Source organism: Dipodomys merriami, unplaced genomic scaffold (assembly GCF_024711535.1).
Source record: "Dipodomys merriami isolate MVZ:Mamm:240054 unplaced genomic scaffold, mDipMer1.0.p SCAF_5, whole genome shotgun sequence".
In the NCBI taxonomy this organism is placed as follows: domain Eukaryota; kingdom Metazoa; phylum Chordata; class Mammalia; order Rodentia; family Heteromyidae; genus Dipodomys; species Dipodomys merriami.
In genome coordinates, this window is record NW_027206068.1 from 4,397,458 (window position 1) to 4,418,231 (window position 20,774).

A 20,774-nucleotide genomic window follows, 5' to 3' on the forward strand; every position below is an offset into this window, starting at 1 on the left:
ATCATCATTGCCATGTGCACATTCATCCCTTTCTACTCACTCTTTTTGTCTCTGGCTTCTCTCTGTGTCATCATGGGTTCCCTGTGTGTTTCTGCCCATGCCTTCCACTGAAAGATGGGCTTCTTGGGCTCTCAGGCTGCCTGAGGGGTACTATAGGGGCCTAGAACTCTGTGGGTTTGCAGAGGCTTTAGCAGCAGCTAATAGCAGCTCGCTGGACCATGGCCTAGCTCACTGGACTGAGGCTGGTATCAGAATTGAAGGATGTTTTACTTCTGCCTCTTGGTTGCCCTACCTTGGAAACCCAACGAATGGAGAGTGTGATTGACCTGACTAGACCTCAGTGTCCAACCAGCAGAGTAGAGAACTGAGATCATACGGTGCAGCCTTGACAGAATGACCAACTGATGGCAGCAAGGGAGAGGGAACAACGAGTGGGGAAAAGGGTCTGCAAGTTAAATAGAAGCACCAAATATGGGTGTGAGGTTGGACAATGGATACTAAATGGCCCGAGATATCAAGAGTTGTTAATAAATAGAATAGATTTGATTCCTTCATGGCATTCATTCTTCCTCACTTAGGCTTCTCCATCGCTTGTGCAGTATTTTTTAAATACTGATGCATGATCTTCAAAAGGTGCACATTTGAATATTTCCTTCTCCACTGCTAACATTGCCTTCTGTCTGATTTTCTCTTGTCCAGGTTATGACGTGGGCCTGAACGTAGTAATGAGTGACATAAGTGAATCCATGGAAAGCCTTTACTCAGCCTGCAACATGCAGTCCGACACGGTGCCGCTTCTGCAGAACGGCCAGCATGCCCGCAGCCAACCTCCGGCCCCGGGGCCGCGCCCTGCGCAGCCTCAGGTGTCCCCGAGACAGCGCGTGCAGCGTTCGCAGCCTGTGCACATCCTTGCTGTCAGGTGGGCCTGAGAGCTAGCACTCTCCACCGAGACCAAGCACAACACTCCATTTTTTATGTGATCATGGTGGTGATTATGAATTCAGGAGGCAGACAACTTCCTAAATCACAGATTTGATTGTCATGTCACCCTTACCTGAGGGGGTTATGTCCCATCCACAAACCCAGCCTGTACTGGCTGGGCTCAGATGGTCACAGGGGACTGCCATATGCCAAGCCTGACCTACGCAGCAGCACACCATGGGTGAACTGTTACTGTAGCCTCTGCTACATTGCCAAGCATTGTGATAGGTAGACAGATTTTTAGCACAACCATCACAGGAAAATGTGCTAGAAAGATTAAAAGCATAGCCATGCAGTTAACTGAATGAAGTCTCTACTCCCCAGAGCAGGTACTGGGATCCAACAACAGTGTCCTCCTGGAGCAAAGATAACCCAGAATTGTATTTCTGTGTGTTTGTGTGTGCCAGTACTAGAACTGGGTGTTGTCCTTGAGCCTTTTTGCTCAAACACTTGAGCCACAGCTCCACTTTTGGCTTTTTGCTGGTTAATTGGAGATAAAAAGTCTCATAGATTTTCCTGCTCAGGCTGGCTTTTAACCATGATCCTCAGTACTTAGCCTCCTGAGTAGCTGCGATTACAAGTATAAGCCACTGGGGTCTGGATTGTAACACAATCCATGAACATTGAAAATTGAGGCACATCCTCAAAAGCAGAGAGGCTTGCGAGATGAATACCAAGAGGACCTTGCGGGCTGTTTCCTCAAGAGTGACAGATCTACAAGCCACGTGAGGAAGGAGGAGGTCAGGTGAGCAGAGTTGATGCCAATGGAGGAGATGGTAGGCTCCAAACGGAAGGACAGGAGAAGGCTAGGAGCAGGTGAGTGAGGCTGGGTTGGGGTTGGGGCAGCACAACTGTGGCCATCCGGGCATAGGAGCAGGAGGGCAAAGGACAGCATGGCTGTTCCCACTGGTCTTTGACCCCTATGTGAGGAGCCCCACCAGCTGGAGCATGGTAGTGTCCTGATGTGAAGAAGGGAGTTGAAGACACAGCCAAAGAAGAAGCAGCCCGGTTTTGGAATCCCTTGATTTAGAAGGGAGTTGAGGGGCCAGATTATGGGGAGGAATGAAGGTGGGCTGACCTACCAGTGGATAGGGGAGCCAAGTGGATGGTGGTGAGAATGCTTTAGATTTTCTCAGCGGGGATCATGACACTGGGCTAAGGAAGGACAGCTCCTGAGAATACCTGCATCCACTCAGCCCCATCTACATGAACTCTGGTGGGTTTCAGGCACACACAGCCAGGTGGGTGAGGATGGTTAAGAGGTCCATGGAAGCCTCCACCTACCTCTGGGCATTTCTGGTGGGGACTCTGTCTGAGATCACTGCTTCACATCCCTCTGGAATGGTGGTGGCTATACTCAGCACCACATATTCTGGGGAGCTTCATTTCTCCCTGTTTCCAGAAATTTCTAAGAGGTTTATTTCTCCTTTGATATCTTGAGTTTTATGCAACCCAGGAACATTCTTTCCCAGGAAATGGAGGGGTGTCTTGGGGCCTCTAGTTAGCTGCCTCTAGGCTTCCTGTGTTGTGTCAGATGTGTGAATGGTGAGTTGTCTCCTTTCCCAGTGCTCGTCTGGCTTTGTTCTCTAGCTGTCAACCCTGTTCCTAGTTCCTGCAAAGCCTAGATGCAAGATTTTTTTTTTTCCATAAGCTTTGTAGAGACCAGATGTCTGCTGAGTCCCTCAGGCGCCCAGGACACAGAGTCTTCTCCAGTCCACTAGGAAAAGTGCCCAAAGATCAGGAGAGATGATGACGGTGCCAGACAGCCTGACTTGTTGCTAGACTTAGCTGCTCCAGGATCTTGGACCTGAGATTCTAGCTGAAATTAGCCTTTCTCTGACCTGAGGCTGCCCAAGCCTTATTCTGAAATGGAGACTAGCTGCTCTGTAGAACAGCACAAACCCATCCCTTTAGGAAGATGCACCCTGCTCCTTGAGGCCTGGCCTCCTCTCATTGATGTTCTCTCACATAAGGGGTATTCTCTTCCGAGCAAGTGAGACACACAGAATCACGCAGTGAGGCATGTATTATTGAGCATTGACTACATGAGGCTCTGTAGGCTCCTCATTTATTAACTGGTGTCATGATCACCAGAGTCCTCTAGGCCATGGGAGCTGGAATCCTCAATGTCTAGATGGAGAAACTGAGGCATAGTGAGTTCCAGTGGAGCCCATACTGAAACATGGGGAAGCCCTCTGTGGCCCCAGGTCGAGTGACCTGTGTGCTGAGTCCTCAGAGCATGACTCATACGGGGAGGGGCTCAGCTAAGTTGGGTGGAAGTGGGGAGAAGGGAGGCCTGGAGAAAGCCTAGAGGCTCCTCAACCACCTGACATCGAAGCCCATACATGAAAGGGAAAGAGAGCCTTGTGTGAGAACAGGAGACACACTTCTACTTCCCGGGCAACAACAGGTTTTGTTTTTGGTTGTGGTTTAAGTAGTTGTACAAAAAGCTTTCAGTTCAGCAAGTCAGGTTAGATGGATAGTGCATCTTGGTTAATGTCAGCCCTTCCATCATTCTCCCCCATCTTTTCCCAGTAGTCATCAACATTGTTGTCATTGTTCCTGATGTCCCTGAACCTTAGCCCTTATCTCCATAGTATTTTTACTTTAAGTTAATTTAGGTTAGAATTTGAAAACTAAGGTAAGTGTAACTAAGATGAGCTTTTGTGAACATCTAGACCCTCAGAATGTCCATCTTTCCTTTGGGAAACTCAAAAGATGGAGTGGTCGAGTCATGGCTGGAGGATCCTGGCAGGGGGACTCACCAAATCACTATCCCATCTTACTCTGTATCACAGTGGCCAGGCTGCAGTCGCTGCTCTGCCAGTGCTGAGGCTGCGATGGGAAGAGGGGGATTCGTTAACAGTAAAAATAAACTCCCTGGCATGTTGTCAAGCCATTATAGGAGCGGCCTCCCTATATTTCACAACCCCGGTTCCCTCCATGCCTTGTGAGTTCTGGTATTTTTAAATCAGTTCAGCATTTCCTGGACCACACAGAATGCCTGGACAGGTCTTCCTTTAAATAAAACCCCAGCAAGTTGGTGAAGAGAGGAAAAGTAAGACGGTTCAGAGTAAAGCTCTCTCATGGAAAGCCTCCCAGGGAGGCTAATGGATCAGTGATTTTATTTCAGATTGTAAACATAGTTGAATTTGAAGATAGCTGACACAAAGAGTTTGGAATCACACACACACAAACACACACACACACACGTGAATGGATGGATTGTGTACATGTATGTATATGCATGTGAGTATATTATATATGTGCATTATGCATACATACACATGCACATATATGTATATAGGGTGAAGGGTTAGGAATTCTGAACAAAGATGGGGTTCAGTAGAGGTTTAAATTTTCTGCCTTCTCCTAGAAGTGGGGGGCAGGGGAACATTCATTGCTTGTGCCAAGAGTGGATAGATGGGGCAGCCGATGGATGCAGGATGAGTGGTTGGGGCTGAGGATGGATAGAGCAGATGTTTTCTCAGGGAAGCCTGGAATGGAGGGCAGGAAGTTGACAGGCAGACTCTCAGAGCGTTTTTTGCTCTCCTTTTCACTTGAACTTCGAACTTCCTTTTCTCTGCTATTGTCACAACTGACCCTGATACATAGTCTTCTGCGTGTTTTGCTCAGTTGTATGACATGTGAGTTTTGCATTTTTTAGGGAGGACAAGAGCTAAGGAGTGGAGGGTAGCACTGAATCAATGAGTGTTTCTAAGCATCTCTCCTTGAGAGATAGGGACATGAAGCTTTTATTTCCAATTAATTCAATATCAACCATCTGTCCTCATAAATACATGTCCACTCTACAGTTCCTATGAGGGCTGACAAAGCCTCTCCTAGTGTTTTCATTTGGAGAGGTAGATGTTCATTTCAAGGACTCTGGAGAAAAAAAAAATCCCTGTTGTTATGAAAATGCTCTTATTGGCAAAGGCTTTTCACACATCAGGTATTCATTGAACAAATGCCAACTACAAGCATTGTTTGAGACATGACTGTGTGGAGTACCACCGAGCTATATCACTGCCTCCTCGGGTTCAGTGAGCAAGAAATTGATATTCATTGGATCTGACAGTGTCAGCTTTTAAGTTTGTCTTGTTTAGTTATTAGTTTTATGTTCAAGTGAAGTTTAAACATTAGCTACATTAGTCATTTTTAGTGTATAGTTAAGTAATACTACACTCAGAATCGTCCTGCAACTTGCAAAACATTTTTATCTTGCAGAACAGCAGCTCTACCCACTAAATAACATTTCCCTTTTGCCCATCCACTTAGGCCTTACTACAAGTACCATTCTGCCCTCTGTGAGTTCAACTCCTTGATATACCTCAGGGAAGTGGAATCATCTCATTTGTATCCTTTGGTTCCATGAGGGATGTGCATATAGCTCATGTCAGAATCCTTCCTGTGTTTTTCCCCCCTTCATAATATCCTTTTCTAAGGCTAAATACTATTCCATCATGTGGATATTCCACAGTTTGCTTTTTCCACAGTTTTACTTGAGTCAGTCAGTGTGTAGGCTATGGTAAATACTGTGCTCTTATGAACATGGGTGCATTGATCATTACAGAAACCTTGCTCTCAAATCCTTCAGAGTGAACACATCCAGAAGTAGTAATGCTAGGTCATAGGAGAGAATCACATTTAACCAGCACTTGACTTCTTCCTTTCAGGCGCCTTCAAGAGGAGGACCAGCAGTTCAGAACCTCGTCTCTGCCAGCCATCCCCAACCCATTTCCTGAGCTGTGTGGCAGCAGCGGTGCTGGGAGCTCCCCTGCGCTCCCACCAGGCTCTTTCCCTCCGAACCAGCCACCCCCAAAGCAGGTGAGTGTTCCCTTGGCTGTCGTTCTGGCCGCTGGCTATGGGGTCTGCACAGCTGTGTTGGCTGTGTACTTTGCTGAGGAAGGAGGGAAACTGTGAGGTCTTTCTTTGGGTTCTTTTCTTGTGGCTGCTGAACTTGTGAGGCTTTTTGATTTATTGCCCCAAATTCCACTAATTAACTTGGGGATATATCAGTATGTTTTAGAAACAGTCTGGTAACTATAGTAAAGAAAATTGAGTGTGATTTGAAGCTTAACGATGAATATTGGGTCTTTGAAAGAAATCTCACCTCCAGATCGTCCTCATTAGCTGGCAGTCCTGGATGTGAGAATGCTAGTCTTACTTAGGCTCCTGAACTTAAACATAGGGTCAGTTGAAAAGCTTCCATCTTGTGATCCTGGCTTTGAATATGGCCTGTTCAAGGAAGATGACCCAGAAGATGAGAGCCATGGTTTTGAACCTATAGTTTCTCCTTGAAAGTAAGACCATGGAGTAGATGTTATACAGCTATCGTCCCCGTGGGAGAAAACTGTCAAGTGACCAGTCAGCTTACCAGCAAAACTGACAGGGAATTTGAGTGTAGTTCCTCTTTCCTGACTGGCAGGGCTCAGAGCCGAATGGGTTCCAGGCTCTGGAAGAAACATAGCCATGCTGCACTGATTGTGAGTGAGGGTAGTACTTAACAGCGATGACAGGGACCACACATATGATGTGCAAAAAAAGCACATCTCTATCCTGCAGTGGGGGAAACTGAGGCCCACCTAAGAGGTAGGGCTGGAGAGGTGTGACCTGGGTTCAGGACAGAGAGCCTGGAGTTGCAGCCACAGTACTCACCTGCCTCTGCCCAACATGCATAGTTGAGAAGGTACTTTGCTCTCCTGCTGTACTGGTTCTTGTCCCTCCTCGCCCCCCCCCCTTTCCCACCTCCACAGCCTCAGACATTGTAGGCCTGCAGTCTCATTCTCTACAAACCCATCTGCCCTGTGTCAGCCAGTGGCCATGCTCCTTAGAGACAGACGTTCCTAATGTTCTCCAGCTTCGAAGCATAGCTCCCACTCCTGCTCGCCTTCCCAGTGGGCTGCGTTACAGCGCTGTCAAACTTAGAAGGTGAGGTCAGTCCTTGTCCAGCAGCCAGCACTGGCCTGGCTTCAGCACAGTCACATGCCTGAAGTACATCTGTCTACCTCCCTGGTGACCTTCGGCTTCAAATAGGGATCCAGACAAGCTGTCTGTGGATTTGTCGTTGAGGTTGTTTACAAAGTTTCCCATCCTGAAATAAGACCACAAAAGTATTATCTGGCTCTGTCCGTGATTGGCAGGAAAACCGGTCTCCACCCCCATGGGTCATCCAAATTTATGAGAATAAGGGAACCCAGAAGTTTTGCCTGCTGGTGTTTTTCTTGGGATCTAAATTGGTTGCCCATGAGAACATTGCATTGGGGTCTGTTTGTTGTCCAAATTCTTGAAGCCGACTAGGTCAAGCAAGAATACTTACTTAACACCCTCTGTGGAAAACCCTTGTTTTTAGTTGCTATTGTCTTAATCTGGGTTTGGGGCTGGTCTTCAGTCACACTTGGGGCAGGCTTCTGAGCTCATTGAAGGTGTGTTGGTGGGTGTCGCTAGGAGCACGTGCACACCACCCTATCCAGCCACCTGCCAGGCCTTTGCATCCAGAGTCCTACAGGAGGTGCCTTTAGCAGAGGTGTGTGGACCCCACCAGGAGAAGTTAACATTAGGTGCAGCATCCAGGAGAGAGTTCAGTAGTAATGCAGCATAGATGACCTGCTCTCATTGTAGCCTGCTTTGTTCGTTGGTAGAGCTCAAGCAGAAGAAGAAAATGCAAAGTTTTCTGGAAGGTAACTTCCAGATGATGTCCCAATCTATAGCAGGATGGTAAGCCATGGAGTGCCTCATTGGTCACAACATCATGTTCCTTAGTAAGGAGGGTTAGTGATGGAAAAAGACAAGGGAAGCAAAAGGAGAACTATTTAAACAGCCATGAGAAAGACAAAATCATCCTTGCCCAGGGCTTTATAGACAAAGCATTCCTAAAGCCCTGCTTAGGTGAGCCTTTCTTCCTTTTCTCTCTGGATTTCCTTTTCAAGAGGGTTCCTTGGTGCTGATTAGTGGACAGAGCAAGTGCCCGAACCCCAGGTGTAGCAAGTGACTGGCATGCTGACTCCTCCAGCCCGACCTTCCTAGGAGACTCTGGCCTGTGAACCAGCACCATTTCTATGATTTCCTGAGCCAGTTCCTAAGCACCAAAGCAAACCTTCAGTGCATGGAGAATGAAAGCTAGAGATGAAGTGGACTGTGTTCAGTCCGTACTGTCCTGTGAGCAGATTCAGGTGAGGCCCCTCAGCTCCAGCCTGATTCCTTTGCACCCAGGCAAGACAGGTCAGTTGTAATATTGGCAGCCTTCCAGGGCTAGTGGCCATAGGACTCACTGTGTGGTTGCAGTCACATAGAGAGAAGAGCCCTTAGCCCACCCTGGCTAGGAGCTGTGGGATTACTCTAGTCCCATCTTTCTAGCATGTCTGCCTTCAGCTGGAACCCTAAACCCCCTCTAGGCCTGGTCCTCACATGCCAGGGCAGAAAGACATGAGCTACCCAAGGTGAAGGCAAAAGGAATTGTCAGTGAATAAGAAATAATGGTAATATACAGAAAGGACGATGTTATTCTTCTTCCTAGAAGGATGGGGAAATCTTTCCCAGCCACTTTGTGTCCTCTCCCCGGGGAGCACAGAGGGCACAGCCGCCCCCAGGCAGTCTCTGAAAGTCCTTCCAGGATGACCTCATCCTAGGCAAGTGGCCATGCTGTGGCTGAGTTCTTGCCAGGTGTTGTCTGACAGTGCCCTCGGGGCTCACCTGGGTCTTCTTTGGGGTTGGCAGGAATAGCCAGGTTCCATGCAAGCACTCCTGATCTTCCAGCTGAGACGCCAAAACTGACCAAGAGGGTCAGCTTAGAGTTAGAGCTCACTGGGCTCCTGTAAAGGCAGCGGAAGGAACTGTTGTTCTTTCCAGCCTGGCTTGCCATCACCACTGAGACCTTGAACTCAACCTCGCAGACTCTCCACAGATCCAGTGGCTCTGTGGTTCCACCTGGGACTTTGACAGAGCCTTACAACCAAGTCCCACCTCTCCAGCCCATCTTGGCTGATGACTACCCTAACTGCAGAGCCTGTACCACCACTGTCCTGAGTAACAGCTTACTAGGATGCTATTACTCCCTCCTGAGGAGGCGTGGGTCCCTGGAACCTGTGAATCCTGGAACTCAAGCTCCAAGGACCTCTGCCACTCACACATGGGTCCTTTCTGGTGTTCAAGGTGGTCATGAACAGTGCGAGACATAGTAGAGTTGTCTCTGTTTCTCTTTTTGTTTTACTGTATTTATGAAAACAGTTTCGTTTGGTTATATTCAGTGCCAGAGTCTTGCATTTATACGAGATTGTACTCAGTGGCTTTACCAGTGAGCTGAGAAAGGACACATGGGCATGCTTATCACAGAAGGTGAAAGGAAGATTAGTCTAAGTATCCCTTGCTATTCAGGAGAGTTTGGCTCAGGATCCTGAGTACCGAGTCTGTGTATGCTCAGGTCTCTTATTAAAATAGTGTAATGTTTTCATAGAACCTACACACATCCTCCTGTATACTGTAAGTCACCTACAGATGACTTATATCTCTAATACAGTGTAAATCCTGGGTGGTTGTCATATGCAGTTTTGTAAGCAATACTTTCCATCCGTGGTTGGTTGGATCTGTGGGTATGGAGCCTTTGTAAAGAATGTGGTCAGTGTTTGAGGAACGCCCTCCTTCGCCTCATGAGAGCAAAGGTTGTAAGAACATAGCACTCATGCCATGAACAGTGAAGACACGGAGTCTGTCAGCATTTACAACTGGTTGTTTTTGAAGCATGAGAGAAGCTGTGTGTCCGTGACTCACTACTGTAATCCTGGCTACGCGAGGAGGCTGTGATCTAGAGAGTCATAATTTGAGGCTGGCCCAGTCTGGAAAGTTTGCTAGACTCCACCTCCTATAAATAACCCAGCAAAAAGCCTGACTGACAGTATAGTTCAAGTAATAGAATGCCAGCAGAGCAAGTAAGCTGACCTACCATAGGCTCTGAGTTCAAACACCAACACTGCCTAAGGTAAAACAAACCAAAAAAAAAAAAAAGTTAATTTGATGTGAAGACAAAATTCTCGTGTAGATTGTTCCATCCGTTATTTAATAGCATTTAACTTGAGTAATTTAGTTGATGTAGATTGTTAGACAGCTTCTCATCATGTATTGATCAACAATGCAAATGCTTGAGCTTTCTGAGTATTAAAGCTCTTTTCCTCCCAAGGGCAGTGAAATTTAATCAGTCAGAATCAGAACACTGAATTTTTGTAGTACAGAGCAGTAAGCCGTTTCAAACTGCGTGGTGACTCATCTGTAAAAGATAAGCTGCTGGGGATACAGCGAGGATTTCTGAGTCACCCGGGCAGCTTGCTGCTGCTCGCAGCCCGTGTTGGAGCCTAATTTGAAGAGGTGTAGTTAGCCATCTAGCTGCTTCTGGAGAGGTTCCTACATTCTCGAGCCTCTCTGGGCCTTGTCATCTATTGTATTATCAGGGACTCAGCTCAGAAGGAATTGGATATTAGAGGAGAATCATTGATGTACAGTAAGGCCTGCTGGCAGTGTCTACACATTGAGAAGGTGAGGTGGGTGTCAAAGAATATGGTGGCAGTATTGTCACCCATTTTAATAACCCCAGAGAAACCCTTGTTCTCAGTTTTGAAATCTGAACTCTTCAGACAGGGAGAGTATGTGTGTATATTTCAGTTTTCCTAAAGCCATAGTACAGGGCAAAACAGATCACTTATAGATAGATTTTGGCCTACGGGGCTGCCACCTGGACGTGGTGAAGACACAGAGCCTCTGGGGCAGGTGAACCCAGGGCTATCTCTTGGTCTCCCAGTGTTTGACCCACAGTGGCAATAGTATTGGGCGAGAGCTGGTGTCCAGACATCTCTTTGGGCATATTGGTAGAACAAGGGCCAGAGACAGCTAGGGAAGGGTACTGAGTTCTCTGGGTGTTCTAACTTCCTTCTCTTAAGATCTGACCTAATGAGAGGAGTCACAGAGGCAGCTAGTGGCATGGGCAGGAAGCTCACAGACTTTCCAAGCCAGCACCCTGTGGGGACTTTGGAAAGACCCCTGCTTGGGGTCAAAGTGGCATCTGGTACAATGCACACTAGTGTGTGCTGCCAAAAAGAGAGGGTTCCTGGAGGAAATGGTAGGTTTCTAGCACCTATATCTAAAAGCCCTTCATTCTGTGAGGCCTCTCACCCTGGGTCCTCATCATGGCCCCAGTTCACTTGGCAATGACTGTGGTGGAGGAAGGCCTCTGAGCAGGAGACCCATGGTCTCTCCAGGAAGTTTCCCTCTTTGCCTCTGCTACCTCAGTCTGGGACTTCTAGGGCCTTTGTGACAGATAGAGAGACAGACAGACCTGGCACCCATGCCTCACCTGCAGGTGGTAAGAAGCAGAAGCACAATTGCTGGATGTATGGAGTTCCTAACTTTGCTTTACCTGCAATCGGGGATCTAGTTGGCACCCATCACAAGGATACTTCTCTTCTACAGAACTGGGACCTGAGGCCAAAGCCACCCACTGTTGTATGACTGGCATGGTCTCTGCAGCTATGGCTGAGACCAGAACTGTGCTTTATCACTCAACAACAACCATTCCATCCACTGGGAGCCAGGGAGCCAGGTGCCCAGATAGATGCAGTAGTAAAAGGAAAACTGAGGGGTGACCCATAGGACTCAGTGAGGGATTGTGATGATGCCAGGAACAAGTTTACACACTGAGAAAGTCTGGCATCATCATTTACTGCTAAGGTGTAACGTGCTGAGGAGGTCAGCAGGGAGGAGGGCAGCAAAGCCAGGGAAAGGAGAGCTGCTGGGGGAAAAAAAAATCAGTGACACTGGTGTTTTTCTTTCTCAATTCAAGACCTGCTCAGTGAACACTCAGGGATGACAGTGATAAGCTTCATTTTCAGCCAATATAGATTATTTTCACATGGCCGCATAATGGCTGTTACAGCACAATTTTCCATTTGCTCTTTAAACACAATTAGTCTCATATTGTAATCCTGTCAATTAATGGGGCATAAATATTGTCTTAGCTCCAATCAGCTGTTCTCTCTTTGCTTAACTTAAACATTAATTTTCTGGCACTAAGCTAATGGCCTTATATTGGATTCTGTGCCTACATTTACTAAATGTAAAATGGGGGTCTCCTGAGGGATTATCTGTGATTTGAAGAATGCTGTGAGGTACGGCCATGTTTGGTGAGAAAACCTAGTCCTGGCTGCCACGTGGAGTTTGTTCTACAGATGTTTGATGTAGATAGAATATTGCCGCTGTAGCAAATCTATCGCTGTGAAGTTTGCCCTTGGGCCTCAGTGATTTTTTTTTTTCTTGTCTCTCTGAAGGCTTCATTTCATGTGTTCACAAGTTCACAAGCTGCCTGCCTACTCAACGATTTTTTTGTGTTACCTTTTCTGGTCTTTTCTGAGAAATCAGGATTAGGCCAAACCAAAGTACAGGGAACCCCTGGCAGGTTACTTATGGCCACTCAGAGCAATCTTCAAGCTGTGGCAGGACAGGAACAAAGGGGCGGGGGGTGGGGATGGGGGGGGGGGGGGGAGGGGACGGGGGGGGAGGGGGAGGGAAATGCAGCTCCTGGGTAGACAGACCCAGTGAGTCACACACATGATTCCCCCAACTTGAGTGACAAAGCATCTCATTCCGTTTTAATATCCTGTTGTCATTTTAAAAGATAAAATTCTCTTGACTCTGAATGCCCCAAACTGGCATGCCATCCTTCTTTCTTCTTGCAGCCTGATTGTTCATCCGTCAAGGGAGGAGGCCCTTCCTGGATGGCCTGTCCAAAGGTGTGTGATTGTTTGGTTTTTGTTTGTTTGGCTTTTTTTGATCACAGAACTTTAGTTTGCTCCCAACTATAAATATCCCACTAAATGTACTTAGGGCAAGCATTCTTAATCGTGCTTCATCATCCAGGATCATTTGTAAAGCAGTCAAGGCCATCCCAGGCTGTTTGCACATTTGCCGGACAGTATTGCTAAATCCTCCGAGGCCTCTGGGGATCACAGTGCTGTAGCCTGCAGCTCCGACGTGACAGTACCTTCACCTCTCTGCTGTCTCCGAACAAATGATGCAATCGCTTCAGAGTCATGACCTGGAGCAGACCACATGTTTGGCTAACTCTGAGACAGGAAATCATCCCAGAAATCTCATGTGAAATCCCAACCACTTGTGTTTCTCTGGACTATAAATACCTTGCAGCATATAAATTCTGTAAATTTTTGGAGCCTAACACTGATCTTTCACTTTAAAATCAACGAGGTCTTCTCTCTCAGGAACATTGGAAACGTGTGCATTTAGACTGCCTGCAACTTTGGCAGGAAGAATCATCATGGTTTTTGCTGGAAATATGAGTCAGTACTCACCCCTCTTTGGGGCCCCACCACAGGGAGAGATCTGCTGTAGAATAAGAATGCAGGCAGTGGACAGAGTTGTCACGTATTGGTGGGGCATTGATGGATTCACAAAGGGCCCAAAGTGATTTTCTTTGGAAAAATTCACTTGCAAGTTCTTAATGCTGCTTTGACTTAAGAACTTACCAGCCAGTGAACTTTTTCCTTGATGAACAGGGATAGCTTGTTGAAGTGGTGGGATCAAATACGCTATTCTTTTATTTCTGTTAAAAGTCACAATTCACCAGATGGCAAAGTAGCCTGTTGTGCCCACAGAACATGAATGTCTGCCCTGTAGTCAATGCAGGTTGAGCCCCCAATCCAAACATCTAAAATGCAAAACTTTTAAAGTGCCAACATGATGCCACAAGTGGAAAATTCCACACCATGAAATTTTATTAAGAAAGTAATGTATTAAGAGTCCTTCAAATGCTTTAATAGAAAATCACACCCAAGGTATGTAAGTCAGATATATTTATGCAACATAAATAAATTTTGTGTTTAGTCTTGTATCCCATCCCTAAGATAAATTCACTGTGTGTATGTAAATATTCCCTAATCTGAAAATTCCAAAATCAGAAATACAAAAATCTCGAGCTTTTGGAGTAAGACGTGGTCAGCCTGTGGCCTGTGAATATCCAGGAAAGAGTTCCCTGTCCATGTGCTACTCATCCTTTGTCAAAACCAGAATGTCCTGTGGAGTCATGAAGTTGGAAGTGCCAGACATTTAGATTTGATTGAGGGTGTTCTGAGCCATGGGGACATCTTTGCAACCCTTTTTGAGCCTTATCTTAGCTCTGGAGGACACTAACCCGGCGTGGGGATAGCTGTTCTCCGGGTCTCTGCTCCTGCTCCTGCCAGGCCTGGATACAGAAGCCACCTCTACCTCTTAACGTCCAGCATGGGGACTTCCTTCTCTGCTCTTCCATAGCTTTTCTACTCTTCCTTTCTTAGGCCCTCACCACAGTCTCTTAGCTAGCCTGAAAGCAAAGCGGTTTGAATCATAAACATGTAAAATACAAAAAGAGAAAACATCTCTAGAGAAAAGAAGTGAACATATTTTGAATGTCCTTGGAAGAGAGAAATGTGGAAAACATTCCCCCACCTCTTCTGGTGCCAGGTCTCAACATTTCCAGGAAAGAACACAGATGTTGACCTTGTTTAGAAAGATCGATACGTGCATGCTCTCTGCTGGCAGCTTGCTCAGTTCCCTATAGAACTAAATGCTAAAAAATGACTGTGGTGATTTATCTTTTACCTTACTCCAAATTAGTTTCTTCCTTGAGGTTGCACAGGATACTCCCCTGAATCAGAGCAGCCGTTTTCCTAGCCCTTTTATAGAGTTCTGGCATCTTTTAATTCATTTATGAGGGGAATCCTGAAAAGATATAAATGGAAATGCCAAGTAGCACAGCACATGCCTCTGCTTTTATTCACGGAAACTGTTTCTTTTCACAGTTCTGGTCTCACCATGGAACCCGTGAGGGGACCCAGGGTGGTGGCAAGAAAATCATAGATGCTTAAGGAACTAGGTAGTACCACTACTTTCTTTTTCATTTCATCCTGGAACAGAACCCTCAAACACTGACCGTTGAGTCACAAACAGCACTTAGCAATAATAAATGTGTTCATCAGCTTCCCAGTATTGTAGCAAAATACCAAAGGCAATTCACTTACATTGAGAAAGGGTTTATTTAGGCTTAGGACATTAGAGATTCCAGTCTAAAATTGAGTGTCCCTATTTCTTTGTGTTGTTAATAAGGGTAGCCCATGATGGCTATAGGAGCACATAGCAAAGCAGACTGTTTGCCTTGTGAGCCAGGAAGCAAAAGAGAAAACAGAAAGACAGGGTCCCAGAGTCCCCTTGGAGACCATGTCCCCAGTAACTACCAGTTTCTAATTTTGCCATCTTGGAGATCAAGTTGTAGAAACTGGATGTGGAACTTCAGAGAATGCTTAGTTCATAGCTAAGACCTAAGAGTAAAGACAATGTCAGTTCTTTCTGTCCCCTCACAGTCGATCTCCCAGTTCCTGTCCTTCTGTATTTTATCTGGCTTCGGTATGCCTTTTTTTAATAAGCCTTTTTTTTTCAGTATCCTATAATGTTTCTTAAGGTGGTTTCTGTAAGAAGCACTCTTCATAGATGATAACTTCACTACCATGTACTGACTGGTGCCATACTTGTACCTACTTCGCTGAGGCTGGATGTTTGCATCCCTGTCCATTTATCTTTGGTGTAAATGATGCTGAACTGGATGATGGTATTGTACTTTTTGTCACACTTTGAATTCTTTCCTCAGTTTCTGTTCAGAGGTTCTAAGTGTATTATAACTCAAGAATTGTGTTGCTACATCCATCTGCAAGGACCTGCTTATTCTGATTACCACATGCAATGCAGGGTGAAGTTTTAAGACCTCTAAATCCTGGTTCCATACCTGGAACTCCCTCTACCTGTTGATCTCTTTACTCCAGAGACTGGCCCAGAGACCCTTGTATTGGTGGTACATGATGGCTTTGAGTTCCTACCCTCCTCCAACAGAGTTGTCTCTCCTGGCCTCAGGTAGTCAATGGGCCTCTAACATTTGTACCTCCAGAATCCTTAAGCCACCTGAGGGCCTCTGGCTTTTCCCCAGCTACTTCTGAGTGTTTAGTGATTGAATAGGAATACAGGCGTTGGTACTTTTGCAGATAAGAGAGGAAGAGAGATTCTCATAGCATTTGCCTAGAACATTACCCCACACTGTCCGTGTGAGTGTCTGACTGCAAGTGTGTAAAGGTCTCTACAGGACATGGTGCTAGCAGTTCTACACCCCCTATTTTCTAGCTATACAGTACAGTTCACTGTCCCCATATCCCCCACATAGTCTCAGGCTGAAGGAACATCTGAAGAGAAGTTTAGAATAACTAGTGCTAGCAGGGACCTCATGTGTTTCTCTGCGTCTCTGAAAACCACCCTAGTCTTATTCTGTCTGCTGCCTTGTGGCTTCATGCCAATCCAGCTTTTCTCGTCAGGCCATACCAGGGAAAGAAAGCCACGGGTATCCTCTGTCCCTCACATTTTCCCATTCTGATAGGTTTGGAGCGGCTTCCAGATGTGGTTCTCCATGCCGCTGAGAATCTGGGCCTTTTGCTCCCCTTTTGGAGCCCATCACCCAATGAGAGAGACCAGTGCTGGTCAGAACAGGGGGCAGAGTCATGAAGAAAGACATATGTGCTATCAGGATTATCTAATGGGCAGGCTAAAGGCTGCGAAGTCCTTAGAGGGCAAATCATGTTCCAGAAAGAGGAAATAGGAGAAAAGAGGAGGATCAGACAACTGAGACATTGTTTAAGATAGAATCTGAGCAGTGGAGCCTTATGTTGTATTGGTTAATATCTGATCAGTAACACAAAACAAGGTGGAATTTTCAGAGGTTCCCCTTGGTTTTCCATACAGAATCGACTGGACCTGGTTTGAAGAGAGCCAGTTTTGGGATATAAGGATATAGTACAGGTACACACAAGACGGAACAGGATGGTGGTGTGAAGTGGGAGAGCTGAGTGGCTTTGAGCAAAATCAGTAGGTTGTAGTGACTTAACTGCTCTCCTGTGGTTTTCATAGCTCCTCAGAAAACTTATTTACTTACAAAATAGCTTCAGTTTAATGCTCAGGTCTTTGTTTCCAAATCCCATTATCTAACAGAAGGGTCCAGGGCTGCCTAGGTGATGGTTAAAGAATGAAGGAAACACATCACAAGAACACAGGAGCCAGCTTAAAAGTAATAATTTCTCTGAGGAGAGACATGTAGTAGGCATCTTTGACAAGGGGGTGTCCAAGCAGCCCCATTCAGGAAGGGGAAGTATGGGGTGACACAACATCTGTTTTGTACTATTCCTGTCCTAAATCAGAGCTACATCAAATTCTGGGGGATATCAGTGAAATCAGAGCCTGGCATGACCTTTCAAAGGTGACTAGGTCATAGAATACTACCCAGGAAGCAAAAACTAAGAAGAAGACAAAAGGAAGAGAGAGAGAGAGAAAGGGGGGGAAGAGAGAGAGAGAGAGAGAGAGAGAGAGAGAGAGAGAGAGAGAGAGAGAGAGAGAGAGAGAGAGAAACAAATAACAACAAAATCTAAGTCCAAGGAACTAAAGAGCCATGGCAGCCAAATGCAACTTGTAACCTGGGCCAGTCCCTGAACCAAGAAAAACATTTTTCCCCCTTTTCTAAAAAGGACAGTAGTCCAACAGGGAGCTAAATTTGAATGTAATCTGTAAATTAGCTAGTGGTGTGGGTTGGTGTTAATTTCCTGGTTTTAATCATTATGCTATGATTATGTAAGAGAGTGATCTTGTTTTCAGGAAAACCACACAGAGCTAACGAGGCAGCCAAAGGGCCAGATGTCTACAACTCACTCCTACAAGCAGAGAGGGAAGACAGTGAGAACACAATGAAGCAAATCTGGTCAGATGTTCCCATTGGGGAGTATGGATGGAGACTATACAGAAAGTCGGAATTGCAAGTCTGAAATGGTTTTAAAATAGAATGCTAAATCAGAATGATCTTTGTATTTGAAACCAAAAACATGCCTCTGTATGCACAGACATTTCTGTATGTCCTTCCCCACGGGGCAACATATAGTGGAAGGCAGATATCACCAAACATGCCACCATAATTCTCCAAGGTGGTCAGAATCAGAATGCTCTGAGGCAAAACAAGCTCTTCAGGTATGCCCTGGTCTGGCAAAGGATATCAGTGGCCACTAGCTGACCTACTGCTAGTTTTGTTAACTTTGGGGGGGGGGGTCAAAGACATTCTGTGGAGCTAGAGCTGGCACATTGGCAGCGGAGACACTACCCTCCTCCTGGGGTCATAGAGCCCATTTATCTCAAGCGAAAGGACATGCTCTTCTGGGTCTCCCTCCTTCTCAAGAGACACAATGTCTGTCCTCGGGTTGGCATCACACAGGGTGCTAAGTGGATCCAGTATCTTCCATGTTTTCAGCTGTGATGCATGGAAACATCTTTTGGGAGGAAGGACTCTGGAGACTTTGGCTCATCATTAACACATGATGAAATATCTTAGCTGTGCCCATTGCGGTTCATCTTAAGAGACCATGTGATATCACTGGGTTTGTGGAGACCTTTCCTTCCTACACTGGGGTCATGTGTAGTCAACTCTTATTGGCTCTGTAAACAGTAGGAACTGAAACATCCTTACAGCAGAAGTCTGTGTGGCAGATTGAGACTTCCAGAAGCTTCCATTGAAGACATAAGCTCAAAGTCCAGATGAAAGTCTAGGCAACATAGGCCACAGGGAAAGTGCTTGTGCTCAGCCTTGTGCTCAGCCCCTTTCCAGGCTTATGGCACTGGTACCCCTTCAAGGAGTCTAGATTTCCAGCAGGTGTGGTTGAGGATGAACCTTGGAGCTGTAACTCCGCTTGATCATCCTTTGTATAAATTAAGCCATAAATTACTGTTTTAAGAAGATTATAAAATTTTTAATTATAAAAGCAATACATGTTCATAGCAACAAGTAAAAGTGAAACACTACAATATTAGCATAAACATTTCAACAAGATATGCTGTCTCTTTAGCTCCCTAGTTCTCAACTATCACCTCATTTTCCAGTATAACCACTGTCCCATGTATCTTTTCACAGAAGATATGTCAATATTTTTGTGGTCTTGTGTCGATGAACAATTTCTGCTGTTCCTTCTTGTTACAGACAGAGCTGAAGGGAATATTCTTTTGCATAGATCTTTGGTTACAAGATAGATCGATAGATAGATAGATAGATAGATAGATAGATAGATAGATAGATAGATAGATAGATAGACAGACAGACAGACAGACAGATAGATAGATATTCCCACCAATGTAATTACTGAACTAAAAGGTTTTTGTGTTTACACATATATGCACCTGCTTAAAATTCACTTCATAAGAGGTGTCCAAGGCTGTCTCTCATAATGAAATGAGAAGATACGTGATTCGGTGTGGCTGCCCATGGACTACCATTTGTTGTAGTCTGGATTTGAATAAGTTCTTCTTACCTCTGGCCTCACAGCCCTAGGATGTAGTGACAGTGGTCTGACTTGTGATGAAGGCAGTAACCTGGACAATCCATCATGTTTATTAGCTGCTTCTGTAGTTTCAAGAAACTCTAGAAGATGTTTACAGAGCCGGTCTGGGAGGACAGGGACAAACCCAAAGCGTGTTGACGCAGTGGCATTTGCTTTCACATCTGCCCTGGAAACCCTTTGAGTCTGAAAGCATCGAGCAATTGGAGGATGGGGGTAAGAGGTGCACCCGTCAATTTCAGGTACTTGACCCTTTGGCATTAGACCTTTGGAACTCATGGTCAGTAGGACCCTTTATTTCCTCGGTTTAGAGAAGTTGTTGCCCACACTGCTGTGTCTTACCTTGCATTTCTTCCTGCATGCCCCATAGAACCCTGCTTAATATGCTAGAAGTTGACAGTCAGCATCATTACTACTGATTTTCACTTGAACTGCCTGATTTTTAGTAATCAGGGCAAGTTGATTTTTTACTGGAAAAGCAGCAGTCCAGGAGGGTGTGTAGTGTCAGTGAATGTATTGTATTATTTTTTTTAAAACTACAATAATTAACGTACCTAACTCTTGATGCAGGTATTATAGTGGTTCTATGATTACTATATATGATCTCATTTCAATGATGAATACTCTTTTCAAAAAGTAAGGTGCTAAAGATTATTGATATGAACTGTGATTATGGCAGATATATTGGGGCAGTGAATTGGGGATTTTGAGGGTAGAAATGATATATACACTTGAGTATTGTAACTGGATAAATATATATCCCTAAGAGACAGATCTATAAAGTTTTCATCACGACTCTTAACTTCTAAGTTGTCCAGAACTGGAAAAGATGCTGAAAGCTACAGACCTTATTCATTCATCTTTCTGTCCATTCTCTCTCTCTCTCTTGCTCTCTCTCTCTCTCTCTCACTCTCTCATTCTCTCTCTCTCGCTGAATCCACTCATTCGTGGTGCTGGGGATTGAGCCCAGGGCCTGCCCATGCTAGGCAAGTGTTCTGCTGCTGAGCTACAACCCAGCCCTTACAGCCTTTTTATAATTTTAGCCATTCAACTCATGCTTCCAGCTAATCTAATCCAACTTCATTTTTTCCCTAAAATTCCAATAAATGAGTTTCCCTTCACCAAAATCTCCACCTATTCTGTCTGCCAGGCCCATCCACCTGTCTGTCCCTGTTTTGCCTATCCAACTCCACATCCCACTATCCTCCTTACACCACAATAATGGCAGAATCTCAACAGACAGAGCACTGTGCTTTTACTGGCCTGAAGAGCTGTGTAGAGGATGCTGTTCTTGCTAACTCAGTGGGGCTGGTTCAGGGCCCTGCAAACACAGCCAGGCTGCAGGAGTCTTACTACATG

At 45.6% G+C, this 20,774-nt stretch overlaps 1 protein-coding gene across 3 annotated transcripts in view; it reads left to right on the forward strand.

Moving 5' to 3' along the window:
- Positions 1-20,774, forward strand: part of Grb10 (growth factor receptor bound protein 10) — a 161,496-nt gene that overhangs the window by 103,296 nt on the left and 37,426 nt on the right. For 2 of the 3 annotated variants that reach the window (XM_069995982.1, XM_069995983.1), the window contains exons 4-6: positions 700-919; positions 5,658-5,808; positions 12,699-12,752. In XM_069995982.1, coding sequence (XP_069852083.1) covers positions 726-919; positions 5,658-5,808; positions 12,699-12,752 — 399 coding nt within the window. In that variant the 5' untranslated portion in view covers positions 700-725. The remainder of the gene's footprint in view (positions 1-699; positions 920-5,657; positions 5,809-12,698; positions 12,753-20,774) is intronic. The other variant, XM_069995984.1, reaches the window with a different exon arrangement.